The sequence below is a fragment of the Myotis nattereri genome (genome assembly GCF_964212035.1).
Source record: "Myotis nattereri genome assembly, chromosome: 11".
Lineage (NCBI taxonomy): Eukaryota > Metazoa > Chordata > Mammalia > Chiroptera > Vespertilionidae > Myotis > Myotis nattereri.
This window is the reverse complement of record NC_138086.1, coordinates 78,094,471-78,119,122: the sequence shown is the minus strand read 5'-3', so window position 1 is coordinate 78,119,122 and position 24,652 is coordinate 78,094,471. Positions and strand designations below refer to the sequence as shown.

Here is a 24,652-nt window from a genome sequence, read left to right as displayed (position 1 = left end):
GACCACAGACCAGGGACCCTCTAGACTCCCAGGGTGTTCGTCCCTTGCTGCTCATCAGTCTAAGACCCGTGGTCGGCAAACTGCAGCTCGCGAGCCACATGCGGCTCTTTGGCCCCTTGAGTGTGGTTCTCCCTAAGCCTTAGGAGTGCCCTAATTACGTTAATAACAATGTACCTACCTATACAGTTTAGGTTTAAAAAACTTGGCTCTGCTGACTAATGAGTTTGCCGACCACTGGACGGAGCTGGAGGAGCACCATAGAACCACTTATCAAGGCTCTTTGGATGGTCATTTCCTTCCTTCCAGCTGTCAGGAAGAGAAACTGAACACCTTAAATTTCAATTAACTTATTTTTTTTTTAATATATTTTTATTGACTTCAGAGAGTAAGGGAGAGGGAAAGAGATAGAAACATCAATGATGAGAGAATCATTGATCGACTGCCTCCTGCATGCCCCACACTGGGGATCAAGCCCACACTCCGGGCATGTGCCCAGACCCAGGCATATACTGTGACCTCCTGATTCACAGGTCAATGCTCAACCACTGAGCCACACCTGCTGGGCCCACCTCTACTCTATAGAGGGCAGAGGTAATTAAAATGTGTTGATTAGACAGGGGATAGAAGTTATTTGGGAGAGTCCAGAGCCCTTTCTGTGAGGATAAGCCTGAAGAGATATAACAAACTAGTTAAGAGCTCAGACAGTATATGTAAATGAACTAGCTGCCAGAGTCCATCAGTCACCGTCAGTAGGAGACTGGATAACGGTGTCTCTAATAAAATATGGAAATATTTACATTAAAATGTCACTAAGTAAACACTACCTTCAACACAGGGATTTATAGACAGGCTTTTCCAAGACTATCTAGTGCAGGGGTCCTCAAACTTTTTAAACAGGCGGCCAGTTCACTGTCCCTCAGACCGTTGGAGGGCCGGACTATAGTTTAAAAAAAAACCTATGAACAAATTCCTATGCACACTGCACATATCTTATTTTGAAGTAAAAAAACAAAACGGGAACAAATACAGTATTTGTATTTGCATGTGGCCCGCGGGCCATAGTTTGAGGACCCCTGATCTAGTGCCACCTGCTGGATGTGCACGAGAGAAAAGCTAGCAGGGAAGCCAGGTTTACCATCCACTAGGCCACGTGGGCTTGCCAGGCACCCCAGCTCCTTTCTGCACCTTTCACAGCCACTGCGAATGCTTTGTTTCATTCAGGTTCTTGCTTCACAGAGGAAACTGAAGCTACTGGACTTTGCCTACTTCTTGCACCACACCCACCTTCGTCCACATATTCTTCACACGTACGTTTCTCCTCTGATAACTGAAAAAATGTAATTCTGTACAAAATCAGTCCTGTGACCGTGTACTGTGGTCTGGGTCTGATTTCATCTCACTCTCATGATCTTATTTATCCCAGGAATTCTTCCTGAACTGCCTCAATCTCCAACCCTATTAAAAGCTACCCATTGTATGTGAAGACTCAAGTTGAGCCTAATAAGATGTCAACGGAATCCTTCTTTTATCCTAAAGATCCTGTCAAGTACCACACGCTTCTCACCCACCTGCAGCCAAACTCTGTTTCAAGGAGTGGCTCGCACTCCCATTCCTCACGTCCACTCCCTCACCGCCAGCTTAGTAACGTGCACGCACTCGGTGCTTTTGTCCCTGATAGCACTGCATCGTATTTACTGTCCACGTGTCCTTCTCCCAGCTAAACTAAAAGTTCCCGAGCAGAGGAACTTTCGTGGCCTAGTACATTCCCACACCAGCAGTCACTGGCATGTAACGGACATGCAGGGAATCTTTACTGAACCAATTTACCACTGAACCACACAGGCTTTCTTGCCTACGAGAAATCCAAGTCTAACCTTCACAAAACAGGAAAAAAGAAAATACATATAGATTACTTACTAGAAAACCTTTTTCTTCAACACTTGAATTCACTTGACATTTTATTTTTAAATAAATATGACCTTCCAAAGGAGATAAAAAGGGCACCTGCAAAGAAAGACAGTAAATTATTTGCAAAACACTTTCAAACTGGCATTTTTCTTGATAAGTTTAATCATGAATGGAGAATACTGTGCCTTGAAAACACACTGTTTTCTAAAGCGGGAATATAAACTAAGTGGCCAAAAAGCCACTGGCTCCTCAGCAACAAGTGCTTTTGAAGAATAAGCACATCCAAATTAGAGCTGGTAAAAACAAAACCCTTAACATGATCAAGAAAACACAGATATAAGAAGAGAATACAAGTGCTTATCCATTCTCCATCAATATATTCAATAGGAGACTGGATAAACCAACTGGTACAGTAATACAACAAAATATTACTCAGAAGTAAATAACAGTGAACTGCAGATTTAAAAAGTTGATCCTCAAATTCATATGAAATTGCAAGAGGTCCCAAACAAGCAAAACAATCTTAAAAAGAAAAAGCTGAAAGAACCACACTTCCCAATTGCAAAACTTAATCCAAAGCTACCATAACTACAACAGTGTGGTATTGGCGTAAGAACAGACGTATAGACAAGAACAGAACTGAAAGTTCAGAAATAAACCCATACATCTTATAGCCAATTGATTTTCAATAGGGTACCAAAACCATTCAATAAAGAAAGAGCAATCTTTTCACAAATGGGGTTGTGAAACTGGATATCCACATGCAAAAGAATGAATCCCTACCTCACATCATATATCAAAAATTAACTCAAAATGAATCAATGACCTACGTATGAGAGCTACAAATAAAATCTTAAGTCTTAGAAAAAACATAAAGGTAAATATTAAATAATCATGAATTTGGAAACATTCTCAGATATGAGACCAAATGCAGGAGCAACAACAGAAAAAAAACCCACACACACAGAGAAATTAGGCTTCATCAAAATTCAAAACTTTTCAGTATGTAGGTTCCTCAAAAAATTAAAGATAGAAATAACATATAATCGAACAATCCCACTTCTGGAAATTTATCCAAAAGAACTGAAATCGGGTCCTGAAAGGGATATTTGCACTCCCAGGTTCATTGTAGCATCTTCATAATACCCTAGAGGTGAAATCAATAGATGAACAGATACTGGAAATGTGATGCAGTCTTCTCCTTCCTCCCCATTCTGAGTATAAAAACTACTCTGAAGTTTGTCTTTTAGGCTTTAAAACTCCCCTGTGCATCTTTTCTTATGTGTCCTAACCCACAGCCCCACATAGCAGATTCATGAGGTTGACTATTGTGTCTTTTTATTGGCTGTTCCCATATCCTACTGTCAAATCATACTCAGGCATTCAATAAATGTTTGCTAAAAGAACACTGTTTGGGCAAATGAATACCCAGAGTTCTTCACTGAAAAAAAGAAAAAATAAATATGGTTTATAGATACAATGGAAATATTATTTAGCCATAAAAAAGAAAATTCTGTCAGATGCTATAATATGGATGAGCCTTGAGTACATTATGCTAAGTGAAATAAGCCAGTCACAGAAGGACAGCTACTTCTGGTTCCACATATATACCTGGAAGTATATACCACGTATATACCATGTATGTACCTGAAGTAGCCAAACTCATAGACGCAGAAAGTAGACTAGGTGTTGCAGGGGCAATTTAAAAAACAAAACAAGCCATAAGCCAGACTTAACCTCTAGGCTAAAAGTTTGCCTGGTGTTGTGGTAGACTAAGCCCTACTATATTGGTACTGCATTAAATATAAATGGGCTAAACACCCCAATGAAAAGACAAAAGACTGTCACACCAAATAACAAAATATGACCATAAAATATGTTTATACACAAATTTGACATTTATAGTCACCGATGTATTGAGAATAAAGGAAAGAAAAAGATATAACATACAAACACTAATCATGAGAAAGCTGTTGTAGCTATTAATAGCAGATAAAATAGACTTTAAGATTATCAGAGATAAAGTGGATAATTCATCAAGATGATATAATAATCTTAAATGTTCACGGACCTAATAATGTAGCTTTGAAATACACGAAACATAAATTGACAAAACAAGAATTAAGTGCCTAAATTGAGACTATGTTGTTCTTACTGGTTGGAATTTGGGGGGATTAATTTTCTCCCAAATAAAATCATGCTGTTTATCTAGCATGGAAAACATTCACACAATAGAGTATACAGATGTCATATATAAAGTTGTATACCTGAAATCTATGTTATTAACCAATGTTACCCCAATAAATTTACTAAAAAAATTTTAAAAGTAAACATTCACATAAATATTTGTAAATGTATTATTCTTATCAACATATTACTAGTTAGTGAAGACACTTCATGTCAAAAGTATCTTAAATTATAAAAGCTACTTAAGTATATGTAAGAATTTTAAAAGATTTAGAATTTAAAGATTACAACAAACATGAGAAATTCAATTGGAGAGTTTGAGTCATTAGAGTAAAATGGTTAACATACATATATTTATTGACATTGACTTCTGGTCAAGAAAGAATGATGTTAATGTCTGTCATTCCTGCTATCCAGTAAAAAAGAATGATCTCCTAGTTGGAATAATCTTAGTTCAGTCTAAATAATTTTTTAAATAAGAGAGTGGAAGGGGAGGGGAGAGACAGAGAGAGAAACATCAATGTGAGAGAGACAAAGGATCAAGCCTGCAACCGAGGTACATGCCCTTGATTAGAATCGAACCTGGGACCCTTCACTCTGTGGGCTAATACTCTAACCACTGAGCCAAACCAACTAGGGCACAGTCTAAATTTTAAAGTTTTAATTGCAAGGTTAGTTTCCAACAATTTAATCTTCTCTTGGCCAAAAAGTATAGATTTCAATAGATTAATTCCATTAGACAAACCTCAAAGTTTCTGGATTTAAAAGGGAACCATAATGTAGAATCAAAACACCACATATCTCATTATTTTATTTGTTATAAATTCCCTTGCCTTTTTCTTTTCCATATAGTCAGTTTTAAGTTCCTTAGCCTCTCAATGCTAAAAAAGAGAATTCCACTGTTTTGCAGAATGCTGATGGTAAAAAGAATCTCAGAAAGATAAAAAGAAAATGGTCCCTCTAACTCCACAACTGTGACGTACACAATGTTCTTGATTAGAAGCTTGCTCTGAACAAGCGAACTGAGAATGTTCACAAACGAGTCGATGTTACTACCCGTTGAGTTTGGAGAGAGATGAAAATGTATGAGCCTATTCTCTTTTCTGTTCAACAAAAGGGTATTTTAAGAATACTGTTAAGAACTGTAAAATGAACTATAACCAGGACAACTGTGTAATCTTTACACACTGGGATATTTCTGAGAGAGAAAGGGATACCATTAATCATTATAGCAGGCCAAAGGCATAAACCAGAACACCTCTGTGCACACCAGAACCCCAACCACTCTTCCTGTGACCTCAAAATTCTACAATGCTAATTGGTTGCCCTGAAGCCATTTAAACTGACATCCCTGTGTCCTGGAAAGCGGAAATATTTATGAGGTTTTTTTAAGTCAGAAGATGAGCTGTGGGATGAGCGTCTCTCTTTATCCAAAACATGTAATAAAACCTGAGTATTTTTTTAAAACAACAAAAAACCTATGACTATTTTGGATTGGTTATTCAAAGAAAAGAAAGTCCTTGAGAGTTTGTGACTCATTGAGATTCATAATTTGAATTCCAGGATGCCAGACTTTACATCAGGTATCTGTAACCTCAAATAAGAAGGTAATCTCCTGCTAGTGGTGCCCTAAATCTCTAGAGCAAACAGTCTGGATTAACCTCAAAGGTCATTCTATTCTGAAGGGATCTCAGAGATAGCTGTTGTATTACTGGTCAAGGCACCAGTAAAACAGGCCAACACTCCCTTGGACCGATAGTGTCTGGTAAGATATGGGACACTTGTTTACCCTCTCAGAGTTAATTAAATAGAGTAATTATATGAGTATAAAAGGTCTTCCATTTTCCCCACCAATTTAAAGAACACCTAAACATAACTATTTTAAATATTCTTTTATATCAACTACAAACAATTGGAACAACTATCTGCTTTCTCCTGGCACTCACTAAAGTACATTTGGGACAAATCTGACATCAAAATTGTGTCGTATATGAAAGAGACTTTAGAGTATTAGAGACAACCAATTAAATAAAATGATTTTGCACTCAATCACATGGTTGCCTATTTAAGTTATAAATTCAAAAGAATTAAGAGAACAGAAATATTTTGTGACATTTTGAATTAAAATGGCAGACAAAAAAATTTCAAAAAGCAAACATTCTATATTTAACGTGTTACTGAAATCCCTCCATTTTAGAGATTAATGAAATCGCTTACACATGTAGAAATTGGCTTGGTGACAGACAACAGCGAGTAAGGAATACAGTTCACAGAATCCCAGTTCTTACGTTTAATCTGCAAATCTTGTTCTAACAATAAATAAAATAAACTAATACTGTCCAGCATTTTATAAATTAACATTTCTAAATACGAATTGCCTGCAATTGAACTTCAAAAGGATATTAAAAATCCTTTTAAAAATCTAAAATATATGATTATTCTTAGTATAATTTTAATGTTAAATTCATTTTAATTTAAAAATTAAAAATAAAATATCATCTACATGGCAATATGCCTATAGCCAATTGTGACCAAATAAGTTTTCTACTTAAAGCATCACCAATAACTCTTTCAATATATGGGAGGTAAACAATCTTGAATAAATTTAATTTGTTATTTTAGTACCCAGAAAATCAACATTGAAGTGACTACAGAATCTGAACAATTAAAACATGAAAAAAGAAATAGGAGGAAAGCCAACACCAAATATGCATGAAAAAAAAGAGAGCAAAGTAAAGATGCCCAACTGCAAGAGACTAAAGAAAGAATGTATATAATGTCCTTAATTATTCAAAATAACCAAGAAGGCACAAGAGTGGTTAGTGAAACAAATACATATAGGCCAAAACTTAAGGATTGATTTTTTAGCTTGTTAGTTTCAAGCAAAGAAAAAATTGCAACCTTTTCCTGGAACAAATAGCCCAGTAGCTCTCGCTCTTTTACATCATAATTTATCTAAAACAAACAAAATAAAAGAAAAAGAGAGAAAAAAAATCCAGGATCACTCAATTTGTTAAGCTAGCTGAATTGCTAAGTAAAAAGGTACAGGAATCTTTTAAATTAACATGTTAAAAAATACACTTATGCATTAACAATAATCAAAATTTCAAATACAGTCTATCAACTACAAGAAAGATTTCATGGAATTCTAAAGCTATGAGAAATGAAGTGCCTTTGCTCAACGTTAAAGAGGAAATTCCTAGCAGGGCCAACACTAACTAGGCCTCCTAATGTGTAATACTTCATCTCTACATTCTAACTACAAAAATCTCTTATAATATTTAAAAATTCCCCTGTATTATGAAGCAGGGGTCAACCCAAGAATTAAAGTTTGCTTCTAGTTCTCTCATTCCTTAAAATGGTCTTGTTAGTTATTAAAAGTTTAATTATATCACAGTATGGTGAGAAGCACTCAGTGATATTACACAGATGTGAATGCTGATGCTTTAAACCTGGGAGGGAAAGTATGGGAAGGAAATGCTTTAGATTCATGGATACTTGTCTAAGAAATTAACCTATCTTTCCCTATCTTGTCAAAACTAAAACTACTATTCATTTCGAAATATGGGTTCCAATGGGCAAGTAACTATGTTTAAAACTATAAGCTTAACATCTAAGAGCAAAAAGTAATACTTCCAGTTAATAAAAATAGTCATGGAACCCTAGCTGGTTAGGCTCAGTGGATAGAGTGTTGGCCTGCGGATCGAAGGGTCCCAGGTTCCATTCCAGTCAAGGGCACATGCCTGGGTTGTGGGCTCGATCCTCAGTAGGGGGCGTGCAGGAGGCAGCCAATCAATGATTTTCTCTCATCATTGATGTTTCTTTCTCTCTCTCTCTCTCTCTCTCTCTCTCTCTCTCTCTCTCTCTCTCCCCCTTCCTCCCTCTCCCTTCCTCTCTGAAATAAAGATATACTTTAAAAATAATAAAATAAAAATAGTCACAGGGATGTAAAGTACAGCACAGGGAATATTGTAATATTGTAATAACTATGTATGGCTTCAGATGGGTGCTGGACTTATCAGGGATCACTTCATTAGGTATATAAACGTCTAATTGCTATGTTGTACACCTGAAACTAACATAATATTGTACATCAACTGTAACTGAAAAATAAATTTTTAAAAAAGTAATACTTCTTTAATCAGAACTGACATTTAGAATAAATCAGCATGCAGTACTTTCAGGATTTAACTGTTAAGATACAAGGGAGAAATATTTCCAACATCAAAAAATATATCGTGTAGGTACAAGAATGCCTCATTAAAATGTACAATTCTAAGAACATACATTTTCAGTCAAAGATTTTAATAGTTGAAAGTACTGGGGCATTTCCACTGACCTAATTTTTCTAAAAACAAATAAATAAATTCAGGTTACCTTGTCCAGAGCAAACTTAGTGTTTCCTACTGAAGACAAAGACAGCGTGTAAGATCCAACAAGGATAAAGTTGCTGGTGCGCACAGCATGGAGACCGCCCGGGCTGGCCATCACTGGAGAGAAAGGGGCTGGGGCTTAGTTCGGAGTGACTTCCCTAAGTGTAAATCACTCCTCACCTCACCCCGACAGAATGACATTAACCTGCCAGAGAAAACTGCATTTTACTCCATCTCCAAACAGGAAGGGAAAATATCAAACTTGCTAGTGACAGCAAACTGTTACATATTTTATATTTAACTATAGTAGAGTTTAGGCACGTCTGAATATTTGGGACCAATAGGTTTTTAAAGATACAGAACCTCAAAATGTGCATAAAATGCATGGGAATGAGAGAGAAGACTCCATTGCCATAGTCTAGGTGGCAGCACAGACGATGCTGCACGGTGCTTCTTAGTTACTCTGTACCAAGAAGAGACCAAAAGCCCAAAGGAGGTGAGTGAAACCAGCTCAACCCTAATCCCTGCCTAAAGCCGTTCTAGAAGGTCCTTCCTGGCTTACGAGTACCCCAGGTCCCACTGTGCTAGGAAGATGCTTTTCTGACATGATTCAATGCCAGTCATGGTCAGCAAAGCTAACAGAGGTCAACTCCACAGTGCTGACAGCCAGAGCAAATCTGCAAGGAAGCATGAGCCGGGGGACGGGCATTGCTGCCGCTGCCAGGGTCACGTGACCGGCCTCATGGACACTGCTGCCAGGGCCTGAGAGATGTGTGGCATCTGACAACGGCGACCGGACAGTAATCTCACGTGGTACTAAACCACATAGAAAATGCCTTTCCAAGGAGACTATGTAAACACCCATAAACCGAGATGGCTGCACATGTGATTGTGCAATTGGTTGGCTCTCTTCCTTATTCTAGTGTTTCAAACAGTTCAAGATCCACTCACCTGAAGAATGAAGGCTGCTTTTCTAAAACAGGGTGTGAAAAAGAAACAAGTTACTTTCTTTATTAGATAAAAGATTTGAATATTAAATACAAAACTCTTTAACACTGCAAGAACATTTCAGAACACATTTTTTTCTACATAAATATGAGATTTTACCCCCAGTAATATATTTTAAAGATTTCCAAAGTGCTAAGGGTTTAGAAATATTTACAATCATATGTGTAACATGAAGATTTCACAAGGAGGCTCAATTTTTTTAAAAATTCCACTTACTGTAGTTATAGATGTGAGAAGTCGCTTTGGAGTGATAGCCTAAAAGAAAACATATCAGAATATTTTCTATTAAACATTATGATTTAGAGTTTAAAAATAACCAATCCTAAGACACTCCCACATAGAAAATAATTCTTAAGTATGAATATACTTGAGTCTTTTATTAAGGTATTACCCATACTATCACTCTTTCTCTGTTAAAGCTAAGTAAAATTCTTTTAAATGATGGCTTGAAAAAGAACAGAAGACAAAGAGCAGGAAGAGTGAGAAGCCAGCTGGAGTCCTGCCCCCACACCTCTCCTAAGCCCTGGTGCAGAGGACGTAGAGACCAGACTTCAGGGAAGGCTGGGGAACTCAAGGGGTAATACAAGTAAGCTGTCAAATACCAGAGAGAACAGACCATCAAGCCAAGTGCATGAGGAGCTATACTTAGGATTATAAGTTTATGTCAGTGTTCATACCTATGAAATGCAGTACCTGAAATCTGGGGCATAAAAATTGTTCAAAAACTTGATAATCATTAAAAATTATACATATGGCCGAAACCGGTTTGGCTCAGTGGATAGAGCGTCGGCCTGCGGACTGAAGGGTCCCAGGTTCGATTCCGGTCAAGGGCATGTACCTGGGTTGCGGGCACATCCCCAGTGGGGGATGTGCAGGAGGCAGCTGATCGATGTTTCTCTCTCATCGATGTTTCTGGCTCTCTATCTCTCTCCCTTCCTCTCTGTAAAAAATCAATAAAATATATATTAAAAAAAAATTATACATATGGAAACTGGTATAGTATCTATGGTTTCTGATACAAAATGATTATTATAATTTGCTGGGTTTCTTTCATCCTCACCTTGGATTTGTATGCCTTTTTCTTCTTATCTGGCACTGAGGGATCTTTCTTTTGCACCTAATACACAAATCCAAAGCATAACTAGTTTAAATCTGTTATCTTTAAGACAACATACTAGTAGTTATTTTAGAGAGCTTTAACTGCTTACCAAGCTGTAAACTTCAATGCTGATTTCAAAGTCATTGGACACATCTTCCCTGAAAACAAAGCATTAAAACTATAACAAAAATACCAAGTTATGGCCCAGGATGATGCCACCATACTGTTAAAAGACTCAGAGCAAAGGACTTCACTGTATTTCAACTAAAGACAATAGCTATCAACCACTTAAGAATATAAAATTGGTAAGAACAGTCAATTTTTTCAAATATTTTCTTCAGTAATTTACAACTCAAGATCTTCAATAATGGCAATTTTTTTCAAACTTAATTTTGACTTGTTTCAAAATAAGTCTGTGACACTAAATATGTTCTTTCACTGAGATTGAATATTAAGTATGTAATGAGATTTAAAACATACATAAAAAATTATGATCATTATTTTTATATGCATATGCATATCTACACACATACACATTTTAAAATACTTCAAAACATTAAATACCTATAGTCACATGGAAGCAACATGCTACTCAATGGAAAGAAATGTCAGAAACAGAAGAGTTAAACCAAAAAATTGGAAACTGAGTTGTGTGTCCACATAAAAAGAATGACCATTCTGCACTTCACAGGTAATAAGCCCACCTGTGTGCTTAGGCTGTATTAACTACTGAAGGGAAAGGTGAGCCGCCAACCGCCTGATGGACTCACAGAGTGTACGTGGTGGAGAACGTCAGGGCATCGCCGTTCAGGGAAGTGGCAGTGCTTGCCAGCGGGGTGGCCACCATGTTCTCGGCTCCTGCCTTCAGTATGATCAGGAAGGAGTAAGTTGCTGCATCTGCAGGAAGGAATCACATTACAGAATCAGATCAAGCAGAATTGGATTTAGGTAACGAGCATTCTGGAAGACCAGAGGAATAAAGGAATACTGCACTGACTTACATAAAATTCATTAAAAATTCTTTTTTTTTAAAATATATTTTATTGATTTTTTTAGAGAGGAAGGGAGAGAGATAGAGAGTCAGAAACATCGATGAGAAAGAAACATCGATCAGCCGCCTCCTGCACATCCCCCACTGGGGATGTGCCCGCAACCCAGGTACATGTCCTTGACCGGAATCGAACCTGGGACCTTTCAGTCCACAGGCCGACGCTCTATCCACTGAGCCAAACCGGTTTCGACTAAAAATTTTCTAAAATCAACTTTCCAGACACAAAGGTAAGTAAGACATAAGCAGATGATCATAATGCTAGAATAAGCCTCATCATGGGCTCTCCCACTATGGGAGTTACAATAACTGCATACCCCTCAAATTCTGCTGGCTTCGCGTTTTACCTAGTGACCCCTAGTTCCTGAGCTAATAGTATACAACTCAATGGTATATACCCGAGTATGCATCTGAGCATGTACTACTATATTTCAAAACTGAGATCAAAATACTATACTTGTGAAAGTTCCTCAGAGATAAATTCTAATGAAAGCATGAACTATTTCTTCACTATCTGTCATTAAATAACCACAGATTTCAAGGTACACATTAAATGACCAACAGATTTCTGCCCACAGCCCACCAAAACAGGACAACAGCAAGAATTAGAACTGAGGTCACCTCTTTCCTACCAAAATGCTCAAACCTTGAAAGGTCCCCACTCTTTACTTTCCCTGCACTTCAAATTCACTTCTCACCTAGTCTAGGTCTCCATTCTCTCCGAGAATGTCTCACACAAAAATTTAAGGAAAAGTTTACTTATTCAATTTAGAGGGGCAGAGGGAATAAAAGTTCAATACAAGTATGTCCACTGTGGGGCTCTTAACTCCCCCAAATGCTATAATTTCAGAATTTATAGAACAAATTTCCATAACGAGATGGATTTCACATAGAATAAAGTAAGTAAAATGAGCCATTTTAGATGCCCTAAATACTTTCCACAATAAAATTAATGAAACTGATTGCTATGTCAGGATAACTCATCTCAGGAAAATGATGTATATTCGAAATTATGTTTAACTAACTTGACTCTCAGTCAGAGCTCTGTCTGTTACTGTGTGGAACAGTGAGCTCCCGTATGAACTGCCCTTGGTTATTTTTACAAACATCTTCACAAAAGGATTTTAAGACCCAAGACACAAGCTTTGTAGCTTTGTGTATGCTCTCCAATTGTTTCCATTTGCACAATTCCAAGCTAGATGAGGTTCATAATCACACATAAGATCTAGAACGCAGGCAAATAAAAACCTCCATACCTGGTTTCTGAACTGTGCTGCAGACAAAATCTGCCTTGAGAGGCAAACGGATTTCTGACAAAGTGACTGACCCTTTGGACGGGACAAATTCACGTTGGGAGAGACCAGCCTTGTTCTTCCTCTGAGGTCCTTCACTCTTCAGTTTATTCAGCTCATCAATCAAAAGTGTTCTCTTCTCAGCTATGTAAAACGATGCAAGTTAATATTTCAAATATTAAAAGTTGCAACTGTTTCTAAAAGAGGCCAATTATGTGGCAACAGTACAGAAGCCCAAAGACGAAATCAGTAACTTTCTTTATAGAAACAGGTAGTAGGTAGTTGGGAAAAAACCTTAATTGGTCATCTGTTTACCAAGTTCCAATAATTTAATGCTTCAACTATTGGTCAGTTTTCTTATGTGATATACTCTTTCCACCATTCATCACCACACATACATACACACACACACACACACACACACACACACACACACACACAAATTCACATCCTTTTTTAGCTACAGATAGGTAGGTACAGAGAGAGTGTGGGGATGTAAATACTAGTATATCCATATATTCATTCTCAGCTTTCTCTGCACAACTGCATGCCTTCAAATGCTTTCCCGTTTCTTATCCTTTCATGCAAACTACATCTCATTTTGTGTGGCGGGTGTTCACAGACGTTATCCAGAACAAAAAAGTAGATGAACTGAACCAGGTTATCAGAAAAGGCCCTTTCTCCACAATTAGAGGTGGTGACCATTCGAGGTGAATTGAGTGTATCCTGGCTGAACCTGCTGGGATTGCCTGGGTCTCACGCACTTGCAATCAGAAGCAGCCTTTCAGCCTCAGCTTCCTCCAGGGACCCCTTCCCGTGCTCCTCATCCACACAGCAGTTCAGGGCCTGGCTGGCCTGGTAGATCACCGTTTGCTGCAGGTTGATTTCATTGTTGAGCTCCTGGTAAGACCCACGAGAAGAGAGAAAACTCACATTCTCAGTTACCACGTTCACTTACTGAAACTTGGATTATAACCAATCTGATTCAATAATTTCCAAAATTTCCAGAAAGTCCAAATGTTAGTTTCACCATTCAAGTTTCTAGACTATGCACCAGGAACATTTAACATACTAAAATAATTACACTATCAACATTCTTCCTTACAAAAAGACTTTCAACTCATACTTACTAAAATTATAATTGGGGCAATGTCCAACAAAGTCACACCCTTTTTTAGCTACAGATAGATAGGTAGGTACAGAGAGTGTGTGGGGATGTGTGGGGATATAAATATATTCATATATTCATTCTCAGCATACTCTGCACAACTGCATGCCTTCAAATGCATCCCAGTTTAGAGATATAGAGATTACCTGATTCATTTTATTTAAATTGCATGTATGTGTAATTTTTAAATGTTTTCCTAGAGTAAAAGAACCTTTAAGAGCAAAATAAATTGCACATTTCACCATCATCTAATTTACAGTTACACTTTAAGGATATGGAGGACAAACATGTTTAAAAATAAATATTTCAATAACATCAAACAAGCTTCCAACTTTTCTAATAAAGAGAACCTTTCTCCAATTAAACTGAACTCAAGAGCAACTGCTAAGGTCAGGGTGTCAGCCGTCAGCACTGTCCCAGGCCCTCAGGGCCCAGAGACGGAAAGGCTGGGCCTCGTGCTCAAGCTCAGTCTTGTGAAACAAACACCACCCCTTCCATCGAGTACACACCTGCATTTTCTGCTTGACGTTCACCTGACAAGGAAAGACGCTCTTTTCTTCAGCAATCCTTTTTCCATCCAATTTTGAAGTAGCATCTTCCTTCTGAGCAATCTGCTTAATTGAAGGACGGTCTGTTTCTTTGAATCTCTGAGATCTGTATGCATCGATGCTTCAGGAAACAGTTACACTCTGTTAGAAACCCAGCAACACACTAGCACTATCTTTTATTCAGCATTTCAACAGAACACTTCACCAGAATGGGAAATGCCACTGGGCAAAAGAGAAGCTGACAGAAGTTATTACGAAGTTTTTTGCAAGTTAACTATTAGTAACATAATTACAAGGACTCCAAGTTGTTGTATCAATTGAAACCATGAGCCTTAATGAGTGAATGCCTCCCCCAAATGTTCTCACCTGTAAGGAAGGTCACGGTCCTCAGAACCAAGGCTGTCACCAGACTCGGCCCGCGGGACACGGGTTCTCTGGAACTTTCCTGGTTTGGGACTCTCATCATGTATGCTACTGCCCTTCAGTTCCAGTCTAGGCGAGGAAGCGAAACTCTGCAGGGAAGCAGTGGGTATTAATAGATTTTATGGATGCCACTGATTCTAAATAATTCTGAAGAACTGAATGAATTCTTCTCTATATGAGGAAAATAAATATCGCACAAGTCAACTGATTCTTTGTAAAAACAAAACAAACTAAACCAAGTTCCTAAAAAAATAAATAAAAGTTGAAAGATAGCTAAAACCTACACTTATAACCCTCTTTAGAAACAGTTCTAATTGAATCAATTTCCAAACAAAGTTGCAGTTATTCATTACAGGGTGATGGCTAATAATATAGCTCGCTCTCACAGAGCATTTAAGTCAGGTTTGCAGGCTGTCCCTGGCCCCAGAGTTCTAAATGCCCATGCACCCACCTAAACAAAAGGGGACCCCAATGCTATTTAGTTTCTTTATGTCCCGAGTCTGTCTCCTCTTTTCTTACCTCTGGACTTATCACGCCGACTGTCTGTGCCAGCGGAGCAAGCAGCGACATCGAGGAGATATTCAGGGCATCCTCCTGGTCCTCCCCGCTCTCGGCTCCCGCCTGGCCCATCTGCTCCGGGCTCCTGGCCACATCCAGCTCGCCTTCCTGCAGGACATCACTGAAGATGTCGTTAATCACTCTCGAACTATTGATGTCATCCTCGTCATCCACGCTCATCTCAATTTCACGTACCACTTCTGAAAAACATTTCAATAAAGTGAACGCTGTGATCCAGACCTTTAAAAATCAGAGGGAGAGCAGAAAAGATCTAACATTCACATGCTTAGTAATAAACAGGGGAAAGCCCTGAAGAAAAGCACCTCCTAAACAAAAAATAACAATAAAATTTACTAACATATGAAACCAAAATTATTTTCAAATTTCCAGTAATATTTTCTTACCAATAAAAGTGGAAATTATCAAAAGCTGACCCAATGCTTTGGGTGTGAGAAAGGTTATTAAGTAAGAACTCAAGGTTAGAGCCAAGAGCTTCGGACGTATAAAACATGCTCTTTCAAAGGACTCTTCTCTGGTGGGAGCTGCCCGTGGAGGCGGCAGTCACTAACAGGAAACATGAGCGTCACCGAGGGCAGGATTCACAGGTGCCTCAGGGCCACTAGCTCCCTGACAGTCCATGGAAGTGCCAGGCAGTGCACTCCCCGCCAGCCCCGTGCCAGGCAAGGGTAGGCTCGACCATGCTTTCACAGCGGTCCGTACCCTAAAGATAGCTGTTTCCGTGCTTTCTCTGTGGAGGCTAGAGTACTTCTTCGTAGTTAAAAAAGAGAGAGAGAGCCGGAACCGGTCTGGCTCAGTGGATAGAGAGTCGGCCTGTGGACTGAAAGGTCCCAGGTTCGATTCCGGTCAAGGGCATGTACCTGGGTTGCGGGCACATCCCCAGTAGGAGATGTGCAGGAGGCAGCTGATCGATGTTTCTCTCTCATCGATGTTTCTAACTCTCTATCTCTCTCCCTTCCTCTCTGTAAAAAATCAATAAAATATATTTTAAAAAAAAAAAAGAGAGAGAGAGAGAGAATTAAAAAATCATAAGCCACTTAGAAATATAGAACGCTGGCCCGGCTGGCGTGGCTCAGTGGTTGAGCATGGACCTATGAACCAGGAGGTCAAGGTTCGATTCCTGGTCAGGCCACATGCCTGGATTGTGAGCTTGATCCCCAGGAGGGGGCATGCAGGAGGCAGCTGATCAATGAGTCTCTCTCATCATTGATGTTTCTCTCTCTCTCCCCCTCTCCCTTCCTCTCTGAAATCAATTTTTTAAAAAACTTTCTTAAGAAATATAGAACAGCGTATAGTGGAATATGTGCTTCTACTATTATATTATTCCTCATAACATGTTCAGTGCTAGTAAGAAATAAAGAATAAAAACCAACCTGTCTGCTGCTCAACCTGTGGGTCTGATGTTACTTTTAAAGACTTTTCCTCTTCTAAAAACAGTGTTATTTTCAAAGGGCTAGACTTCGTCATTTCACATTCAGTGAAACCTAAAAAAGTTTTAGGGAAAACCATATTAATATTATAAGAACCCAGAACTTTTGTTTATAGAATCTATCTTTTTTTTTCTGATTACAAAAGTGGATTTCAAATTTAGAAATGTACAGAGAATACCCCCAAACACCTGCCCTCCCCCACCTCCCCATTTCTCTCTCCAAGAGGAAGGGACATCGACAGAACAGGTTATGTTTGCTCCTCCAGTTTCCCTCTACCGTGATCTATGTGAGTAGCCTTTTGTTTTATCAGCACGTGGACACACTCTCATGCTGTTCTGCAATTTGTTTTTCAATTTTTTAGAAAAGTGCCAATAAGAACACTTAAAAAGGGTGCAGGATGGAGAGGGTCAATGGGGGAAATAAGGACACATCGGTAATACTTTCAGCAATAAAGACATATTTAAAAAAATAAAAACAACTTAAAAAAACCAGCAACGGAAGGAAACGACCCCTCTCTATGAAAGCCCACAGCTAACACTGTCCTCTGTGAAGGACTGAAAGCTCTTCCTCCAAGATCAGGAACAAGACAAAGAAGCCACTCTCACCACTGCCAGTCAACAAAGCCTCGGGAGCCCCCGTCCAGCCGGACACAGGGCTATGGGTGAGCACAGTGACTTTAAGCTCCCGCTGCCCGCCGCTCAGGTCACTGAGTGCCATTACCGCGGCCGCAACCCCCTCTGCACACAGCACGTCTCTGCACTCTGGTCCCAAGGCTCCAACCGGCCCGCACGTGCAGAGAAGCTGAGGTAAAGGGCATGCACCCCTCCCAGCTCCAGACACGACAAGGGGCAGCGCTCACACTCCCGCGAGAGGCTGCCTTCTCACTCTGGACGCAGAGCCGAGAAGCAGAGCGTGGCCAGAAGGAAAAAGTGTGGAAATGAAGGGGCGAATCGGCCTTTTCGCACTAGAGCAGCGTTTCTGACTGCCAACCCGCGTCCAGAGCTCCCGCTGGGAAGGGGGGAGGAGCGCTGACCTGCGGGCTCTGGGCTGGGGGGCTGTGCTGGGGTCTGCTCTCCTGCCGCCTTTTCCTTTTCTGTTACTGGACCGGATGGGGTGTTTGAAACAACTTGATGTTTTCTGAGGGGAGTGTTCTGAGAGTGAATTTCCTGCAAAAAGCGAGTGAAGAGATACATTTTACTTCTCAAAACGATAGATTTTTGTCTTTTTATGTGTTACTAAGTGAAACAAACCACAGTCATTACTCTACATAAGCTTCCTCAGAACAAAACAGACAACGCGTGTAAGCCCAAGCCACGTTCAGAGCACGAGCCCTCGGCGCCAGGTCCGTTCTGGAGATTCTCAGGATGTGAGTCACTGGGAGTAGGAGGCAAGGGAGAATGGAAATCTGCATCAGGTTCAGCTTCAGAGAAACCATTCAAGTGAAAGTCATGTGTGTGGAAAACAACTCCCCCGTGTCACTCATCACAGCACACACCTGTAAAACTAGGGACGCCCTGGCCGGTTGCTCGGCCCCCAGACTGAAGGGTCTCGGTGTGATTCCAGTCAAGGGCACATACCTGGGTTGCAGCTCAAGCCCCAGCCCTGACCAGGGGCACATGCAGGAGGCAACCAATTGGTTAATCTCTTTCTCTGTCTCTCCCCCCCTCCCCCCCCCCCCCGTCCCTTCCATTCTCTCTAAAAATCATTGGGGGGAAAAAATACCCTTAGGTGAGAATTAACAAAAAACAACAATTAGGGACAGCTCCTACCTCCAGATTCCACTTACCAGTTACTCTGTGGGTAAAATGCAAAGAAAACAGCAAAGGACAAAAACAGATCATAAGGAAAGGAAAAAAGAGGTTTACCCAATGTGGCTCCGTGGCTGAGTGTCAACCCATGAACCAAAAGGTCACTGGATTGATTCCCAGTCAGGGCACATGCCCAGAGTGATGGGTTCAATTCCAAGTGTGTGTGTGTGTGTGTGTGGGGGGGGGGGGGGGGGGGAGGGTGCAGGAGGCAGCCTATACATGTTTCTCTCTTATTGATATTTCTCTCTATCCCTCTCCCTTCCTCTCTCTAAAATCAATAAAAACATATTTTTTTAAAAAAGAAAAGGAAAAAGAAAAAAATTCCTTTATCTGAGTCATTTTTTAAAATACTTATAAGGCTATGCAAAAGAAACATTCATTGCTTGTTTGCTTTTGAAAAGGTTGTGATTAAAGCAAGAGAAGAAATAAGAACAGCAGCGAATACTTCCATGGAGCTTCACATGTGTCAGTCATCTTTCTATTCTACACACTTCACATCATCACCTCATCAGATCCTCCCAATAACTCTCTAGGGTCGGTACTAATGTCTCCATTTTACAGATGAGAAAACTGAGACACAGGAGAGTTAAGTAACTTGCATACTCAGCTAGTAGCCTGATGTACAAACACACAGCACATTATCAAATACTGTGCTGCAGACTGTCTTAAGGGTAAGCAAGAAGTCTGAGAAGGGACAGGCAGGGCAGGTGCATTTCAGAAGTGAGAACAATGGGCTGAGCGCACCTGGAGAGTAAAAAGCTTCGGGTTTGTATACAATAGGCACTCAGACATTAGCTGAGTAACTGAAAGAATGAGTGGTGGTAATGAAAAGCAATGGCATTCATTCTCAAAGGTGTAAATCATGGCTTTGAAAACAGCGCCAGACAAACTCACTAAGCCTCATCCTTCCATGGTGGATGGGGCCCAAGAATAAACGTGGGGGTAAAGGAGGAGGCCAAGGTCAGAGGGCTGGTCAGAAGCCCTGGTTCCCACACACCAGCTGTGCCACTTGCACAAGTGGTTTACCTCCCTGGGGCTTAGTCCGCACCCAGAATGGGGGGAGTGTTACTTTCCAGGGTGAGTGTGGGGATTAGATGATACCATGCACTTGATTGGCGCCCACCAGAGGCCTGGCATGGAGAGCCAGAGCTGTCCTTCCTCCTTTCATCATCACTCACCTATCTGTCTACATTACCTGTTTGGTTTCTAGTTGTTTGCTTCTGGAGTTTTCGCCTTTTTCTGCACTCCATAAATTGCCCTTGTCAAATCGGCCACGAAGACATGCTAGTTCTTTTTCACGTTCCTAAAATCATCAAAAGCTCTATTTTACACAAAAGCCAATAGTAGGTTTAAGAATAATATCCAAACACTACTAACTTTGCTTGTCTTCAGTTTTAAGAGGAAAAAAGTCACAATATAAAGGAATACAGAACAATTGTATTTCTAATTTGAAATACACAATACAGAGAACAAAGATGCTATTTATTCAGTCAAAAGGAATGGTATGGGAATACACGACTTGATGTCTACGTTCTATGCTGAGACTGTGGCATGGGTAATGTGAAGGCAGTAGGATGTACGCACCTGCTTGAGCCTCTGGGCTACGTGGGTAGTAGATGAAGATGTGTTTTGCTTTAACAGTCTTTCCTGGATGGCCTTGGTGTTTGGAGTGACCACGGGGGTCCTGTGGGGTGTGCTCTGCGTGGGGCTGTCTTTGCTGCGTTCTAGACAGCGCTCGCCGAAGCGCTCCAGAAACGGCTTGACTCCAGCTCCTACAGAAAACACCACATTATTGGAGGCTATTCAGAATAAGTAACCATTATCATTTCTACGGGGAAGTTCTAAATGCCTGTACAGTTCCAAAGTGCTTTGACTCTACCAGGATTATTCATTCAGAAAGTAAACAATATATGCCCAGGTGGTGTTGCTCAGTGGTTGAGCATCAACCCATGAACCAGGAGGTCATGGGTTCGATTCCCAGTCAGGGCACATGCGGGGGTTGTGGGCTTGATCCCTAGTAGGGGGTGTGATGTTTCTATCTCTCCCTTCCTCTCTGAAATCAATAAAAAAATATATTTTAAAAAAAGTACAGAGGAAAGTATCTAGCATAGTCATTCTAAGGAAAAAGCATGTTTAAACTGCTTTGACCAGTAACTGGATTGATCTACACTAAGAAACAGTCACTCTACCAATTAAAGCTGAATTTGAAGACGTCTCATCCGAGCATTCAGCACTTGCCTGGCAAACCAACCCTGTGCCATTCAAACTGGGTATTTAAAATGCTGAGAACAGAAACCCTGAAAACTTTAGATTTTTTAAAAAAATACATAACCTGGTGTTGTAGATTTGTCTTTAGAGTGAGATTGCAGACAAGTTTCTCTATTTACTTCTTTGGGTCGAACTGTCTGGGATTCAGCTGATTTCCCGATTGGTTTCGATACCTCAGTTTTCAAAGGCGTAGCAGGAGTTTTTTGAAGTCGCTCAGGTTTTCGTACCTCACAATTTTTAGCACTGGTGACAGATACAGAAGCTTTCACAGGGGAAGAAGCAGCTTTCTGAAACATGAAAACACTTAGGATAAATACAGCACTCATAATACCTAAAGAGAGTCCCATAACAACAACGCAATTCTACTTGCTTGGTAGCCTCTGTAAACGCATGGAAAAATGTTGTTGTCTAATAGATCAAGCCAATGTGAAAGGTTTGAAAAAAAAAAATCAACTTGGAAAATACTGTAATTCAAATTATGCTTTATACTAGATCGATGTATACTAGATCGATGGGTAATTTAGTATGAGGGACAGAGTCACTATTTTAAAAAACAATTTCTTAATAGTATCACACTATTACATTTATGAATTTTAACTATGTTAAACCAAATTACATATTTTTGTATTTTAATTAAGTCAGTATTATTTTAACATAATCGTATCACAGCCCTGGCCAGTGTGGCTCAGCTGGTTGGCTGGTTGAGCACCGTCCTGTACACTGAGAGGTCGCCGGTTCGAATCCCAGTCAGGACACATGCCCGGCTTGTGGGTTCAGTCCCTGGTCGGGGGGGTACGGGAGGCAACCAATTCATGTTTCTCTCTCCCTTTACAATAAATAAAAACATATATGTATTTTTATTGCATCATGTACTTGATGACTAATGATAATAAAGGAAGTACTCACTAGTGCCAAGCCCTATGCTAAGTGCTCTGTGCACATCACCTCGCTTCACCCTCCCCAGAACCCTTTCCTAGGTCCTGCAAGACAAAGCCTTGTCCAAGGCCACACTTCTAACGATGTGGCAGGGCTGGGACTGCATGCAGGCTAATTCCAGATCCCAGCGCTACACTCAACGACGATGCCCAGTACAGAACATTCTTTTTCTTTTTTGTTTTTTTAAAAGATATTTTTTTAAAATGTTGAGGTAGCACATGCACAAGGGAACCTTTCAAAAAGACGTACATGAAAGCACCGTACCCACCGCTGACAACTGCCACCTGGTCACTATGGCTCCTAGTTGTCAGAAATGCGCACCCTGACGGAGAAAGTCATTTTCAGGCTCTCCCTGACGAAGAGGCTCCATCACATCATGGTGCACACTTTGGAGTTGCCCTAGTTATTAAATGCTCACTTATCTTGGGGTGGGGGTACCACATTTATGACTTTTACTTTCTATGAAACCAATATTCTAAAAGTAACATAAGACACTGCAGCTATGTTATAAAAAGACAGACCTACACGTAAATGTACATTATCTCTCCTAACAAAGAAGAAAGGCTTCTGTATTGAAAGTTGTGTGTACTCACCGCAGCGCTGGAAACGGCACCCGTAGGCAAGGAGGCGGCCGCGGCTCTCGAGGCCGGGGCTTTGCTCAGAGAGGCATGGCCACCCCTCGGGGAGCAGCATGCGGCTTCCTGCGCAACACTGCGGCCATTGATGCCAGCAGATGCTCCGCTGGCAGAGGAAGCTTTGGACAAACAAGTGGTGCCAGGCTGTCCTGGGGCACTGTTCTGCTTTGCCGATGAGACACTGACATCATCTTCCCAGGAGCAGATAGTGGCAGCAAGGTTGGCCAGACGGCCCCGCCTCCCCACGGGAGTGGCCGAGGCTTCTGCTGGTTTGGGAGGGGAGGCCGCCTTGTCCTCCGCTGGCATCGCTGGGATGAGTGAGCTTTCAGGGGTATCATCTGAAAATGTTTTCAGAAAAAGAACTCATGACCATGCTCAAGAGATGCATGTACGGTACATGCAAATACCAGCACAGCTCCACTCGGGATTTTTAACGAGGTTAACAGGCTTAGAGCTAGTCCGAAGCTCTCGTATGCATGAGGGCACCGAGCTGTTTAAATGTGACAATATCTTTTCAAATCAGATGATACTTAATCCAAATTAAAAAAAGAAAAACAAAACTTTCTTAACCAACTGCCTCCCTCCTTTTGGCTAAACCCCAGACACTGCAGATAACACACCTGAAGTTGAAATTGCAAAAACATGTCCCTCCTCAGTGTGGTGCCTCCTGCACGCCCACACCTGATAAATAAACTGCTGATAAGCGAACTCTGTGCAAGTGACCGTACGGGGATACAGATGAAGCAAAAGCAGTTACCTTCATGTGTTAACTGATAAATACGATTTTCAACATACAATGTGAATCTTACTGACAGATTTAAGGGACATCCCATCCATGTCATGCATACCTGTCACCTCATCATTATCCCAGTGGCGCCGCTGGGCTGCCAGCTTCTGCATCCGTGTTTTAACAGAGGAGGCTGCAGAGGCCTCGGGCCTGGCGTTCAGCGCGCTCTGCGGGCCCAGCAGCGATGCCTGGGTGGCGGGCAGGGGATCACTGGCCGGAGCCGGTGCCTGTGGCCGTGCCTGAGGGGACACGGGACTTGGAGAACAAGGTTTGGCAGAAGCTGACTCAACCGGTTGTGCATTTTCCAAGTTGGAAACTTCCTCTTCAGTGTTGTCAGAACAGCGTTTTTTTGATGGCGATGGTTTTGTACAAGATTTCTCTAGATTAAAAAGGGGAAAATTTCAAACTTCCATACTTCCTCACAGCACAAACAACTGCCATAGGGACTTCACAACTTAATAAAACACGTTTCTTTAGTCCAGCGGTTCTCAACCCGTGGGTCGCAACCTCTTTGGGGGTCGAATGACCCTTTCACAGGGGTCGCCTAAGACCATCGGAAACACATATATAATTACATATTGTTTTTGTGATTAATCACTATGCTTTAATTATGTTCAATTTGTAACAATGAAATTGGGGGTCACCACAACATGAGGAACTGAATTAAAGGGTCGCAGCATTAGGAAGGTTGAGAACCACTGCTTTAATCCTTTCAATGATTTTACTTACAAGAAATATGTAAAAGTCTGCTTTCAATAACTTAGAAATCTGATGAGAGATTTTTGTTTGTTTGTTTTATTGCTTAAAGTATTACAAAGAGCTGATGAGAGATTTAAAATAATAATTTATGATTTAAAAAATCTGAATGAAAATAAATTCAAGTAACATTCTCAATATATACACACAATACTTTACACAGTTTACAACAGCAGGAAATTAAAAGTGCACACACAGAATGCGCAAGTGTTCCGGAGCCTGCTAAAGGTCACAGCCTGATCACCTTACTTTCAGACAAGAAAAATCAAGCTGGAGGAATTTAGCTCCCTGCCTAGAGGGACACAGCTGAGCTAAGGGTAGGAACCAGACTTTCTGTTTTTAAAACAGTCTTTCACAGACAGTAAGTCAAGGATACCAGGGCACCTGGCTTAAGGTTTAGGA

General features: G+C 40.6%; 1 protein-coding gene across 1 annotated transcript in view; it reads right to left on the bottom strand.

Annotated features, from left to right (window-relative positions):
* The window catches only part of ANLN (anillin, actin binding protein), a 29,471-nt gene extending 5,604 nt beyond the window's left edge, over positions 1-23,867 (bottom strand). Inside the window, exons 1-19 of the mRNA XM_081102780.1 lie at positions 23,556-23,867; positions 22,666-23,045; positions 21,201-21,423; positions 20,453-20,640; positions 20,064-20,171; positions 18,094-18,226; positions 17,004-17,114; positions 15,574-15,812; positions 14,998-15,143; positions 14,593-14,752; positions 13,680-13,815; positions 12,880-13,059; positions 11,346-11,472; positions 10,685-10,733; positions 10,537-10,593; positions 9,689-9,731; positions 8,473-8,600; positions 6,997-7,050; positions 1,918-2,004 (exon numbers count right to left, since the gene is read on the bottom strand). Of these exons, the coding sequence (XP_080958906.1) occupies positions 1,918-2,004; positions 6,997-7,050; positions 8,473-8,600; positions 9,689-9,731; positions 10,537-10,593; positions 10,685-10,733; positions 11,346-11,472; positions 12,880-13,059; positions 13,680-13,815; positions 14,593-14,752; positions 14,998-15,143; positions 15,574-15,812; positions 17,004-17,114; positions 18,094-18,226; positions 20,064-20,171; positions 20,453-20,640; positions 21,201-21,423; positions 22,666-23,045; positions 23,556-23,607 (2,601 nt within the window). The 5' untranslated portion in view covers positions 23,608-23,867. The remainder of the gene's footprint in view (positions 1-1,917; positions 2,005-6,996; positions 7,051-8,472; positions 8,601-9,688; positions 9,732-10,536; positions 10,594-10,684; positions 10,734-11,345; positions 11,473-12,879; positions 13,060-13,679; positions 13,816-14,592; positions 14,753-14,997; positions 15,144-15,573; positions 15,813-17,003; positions 17,115-18,093; positions 18,227-20,063; positions 20,172-20,452; positions 20,641-21,200; positions 21,424-22,665; positions 23,046-23,555) is intronic.
* Between the last annotated feature and the right edge of the window lie 785 nt (positions 23,868-24,652).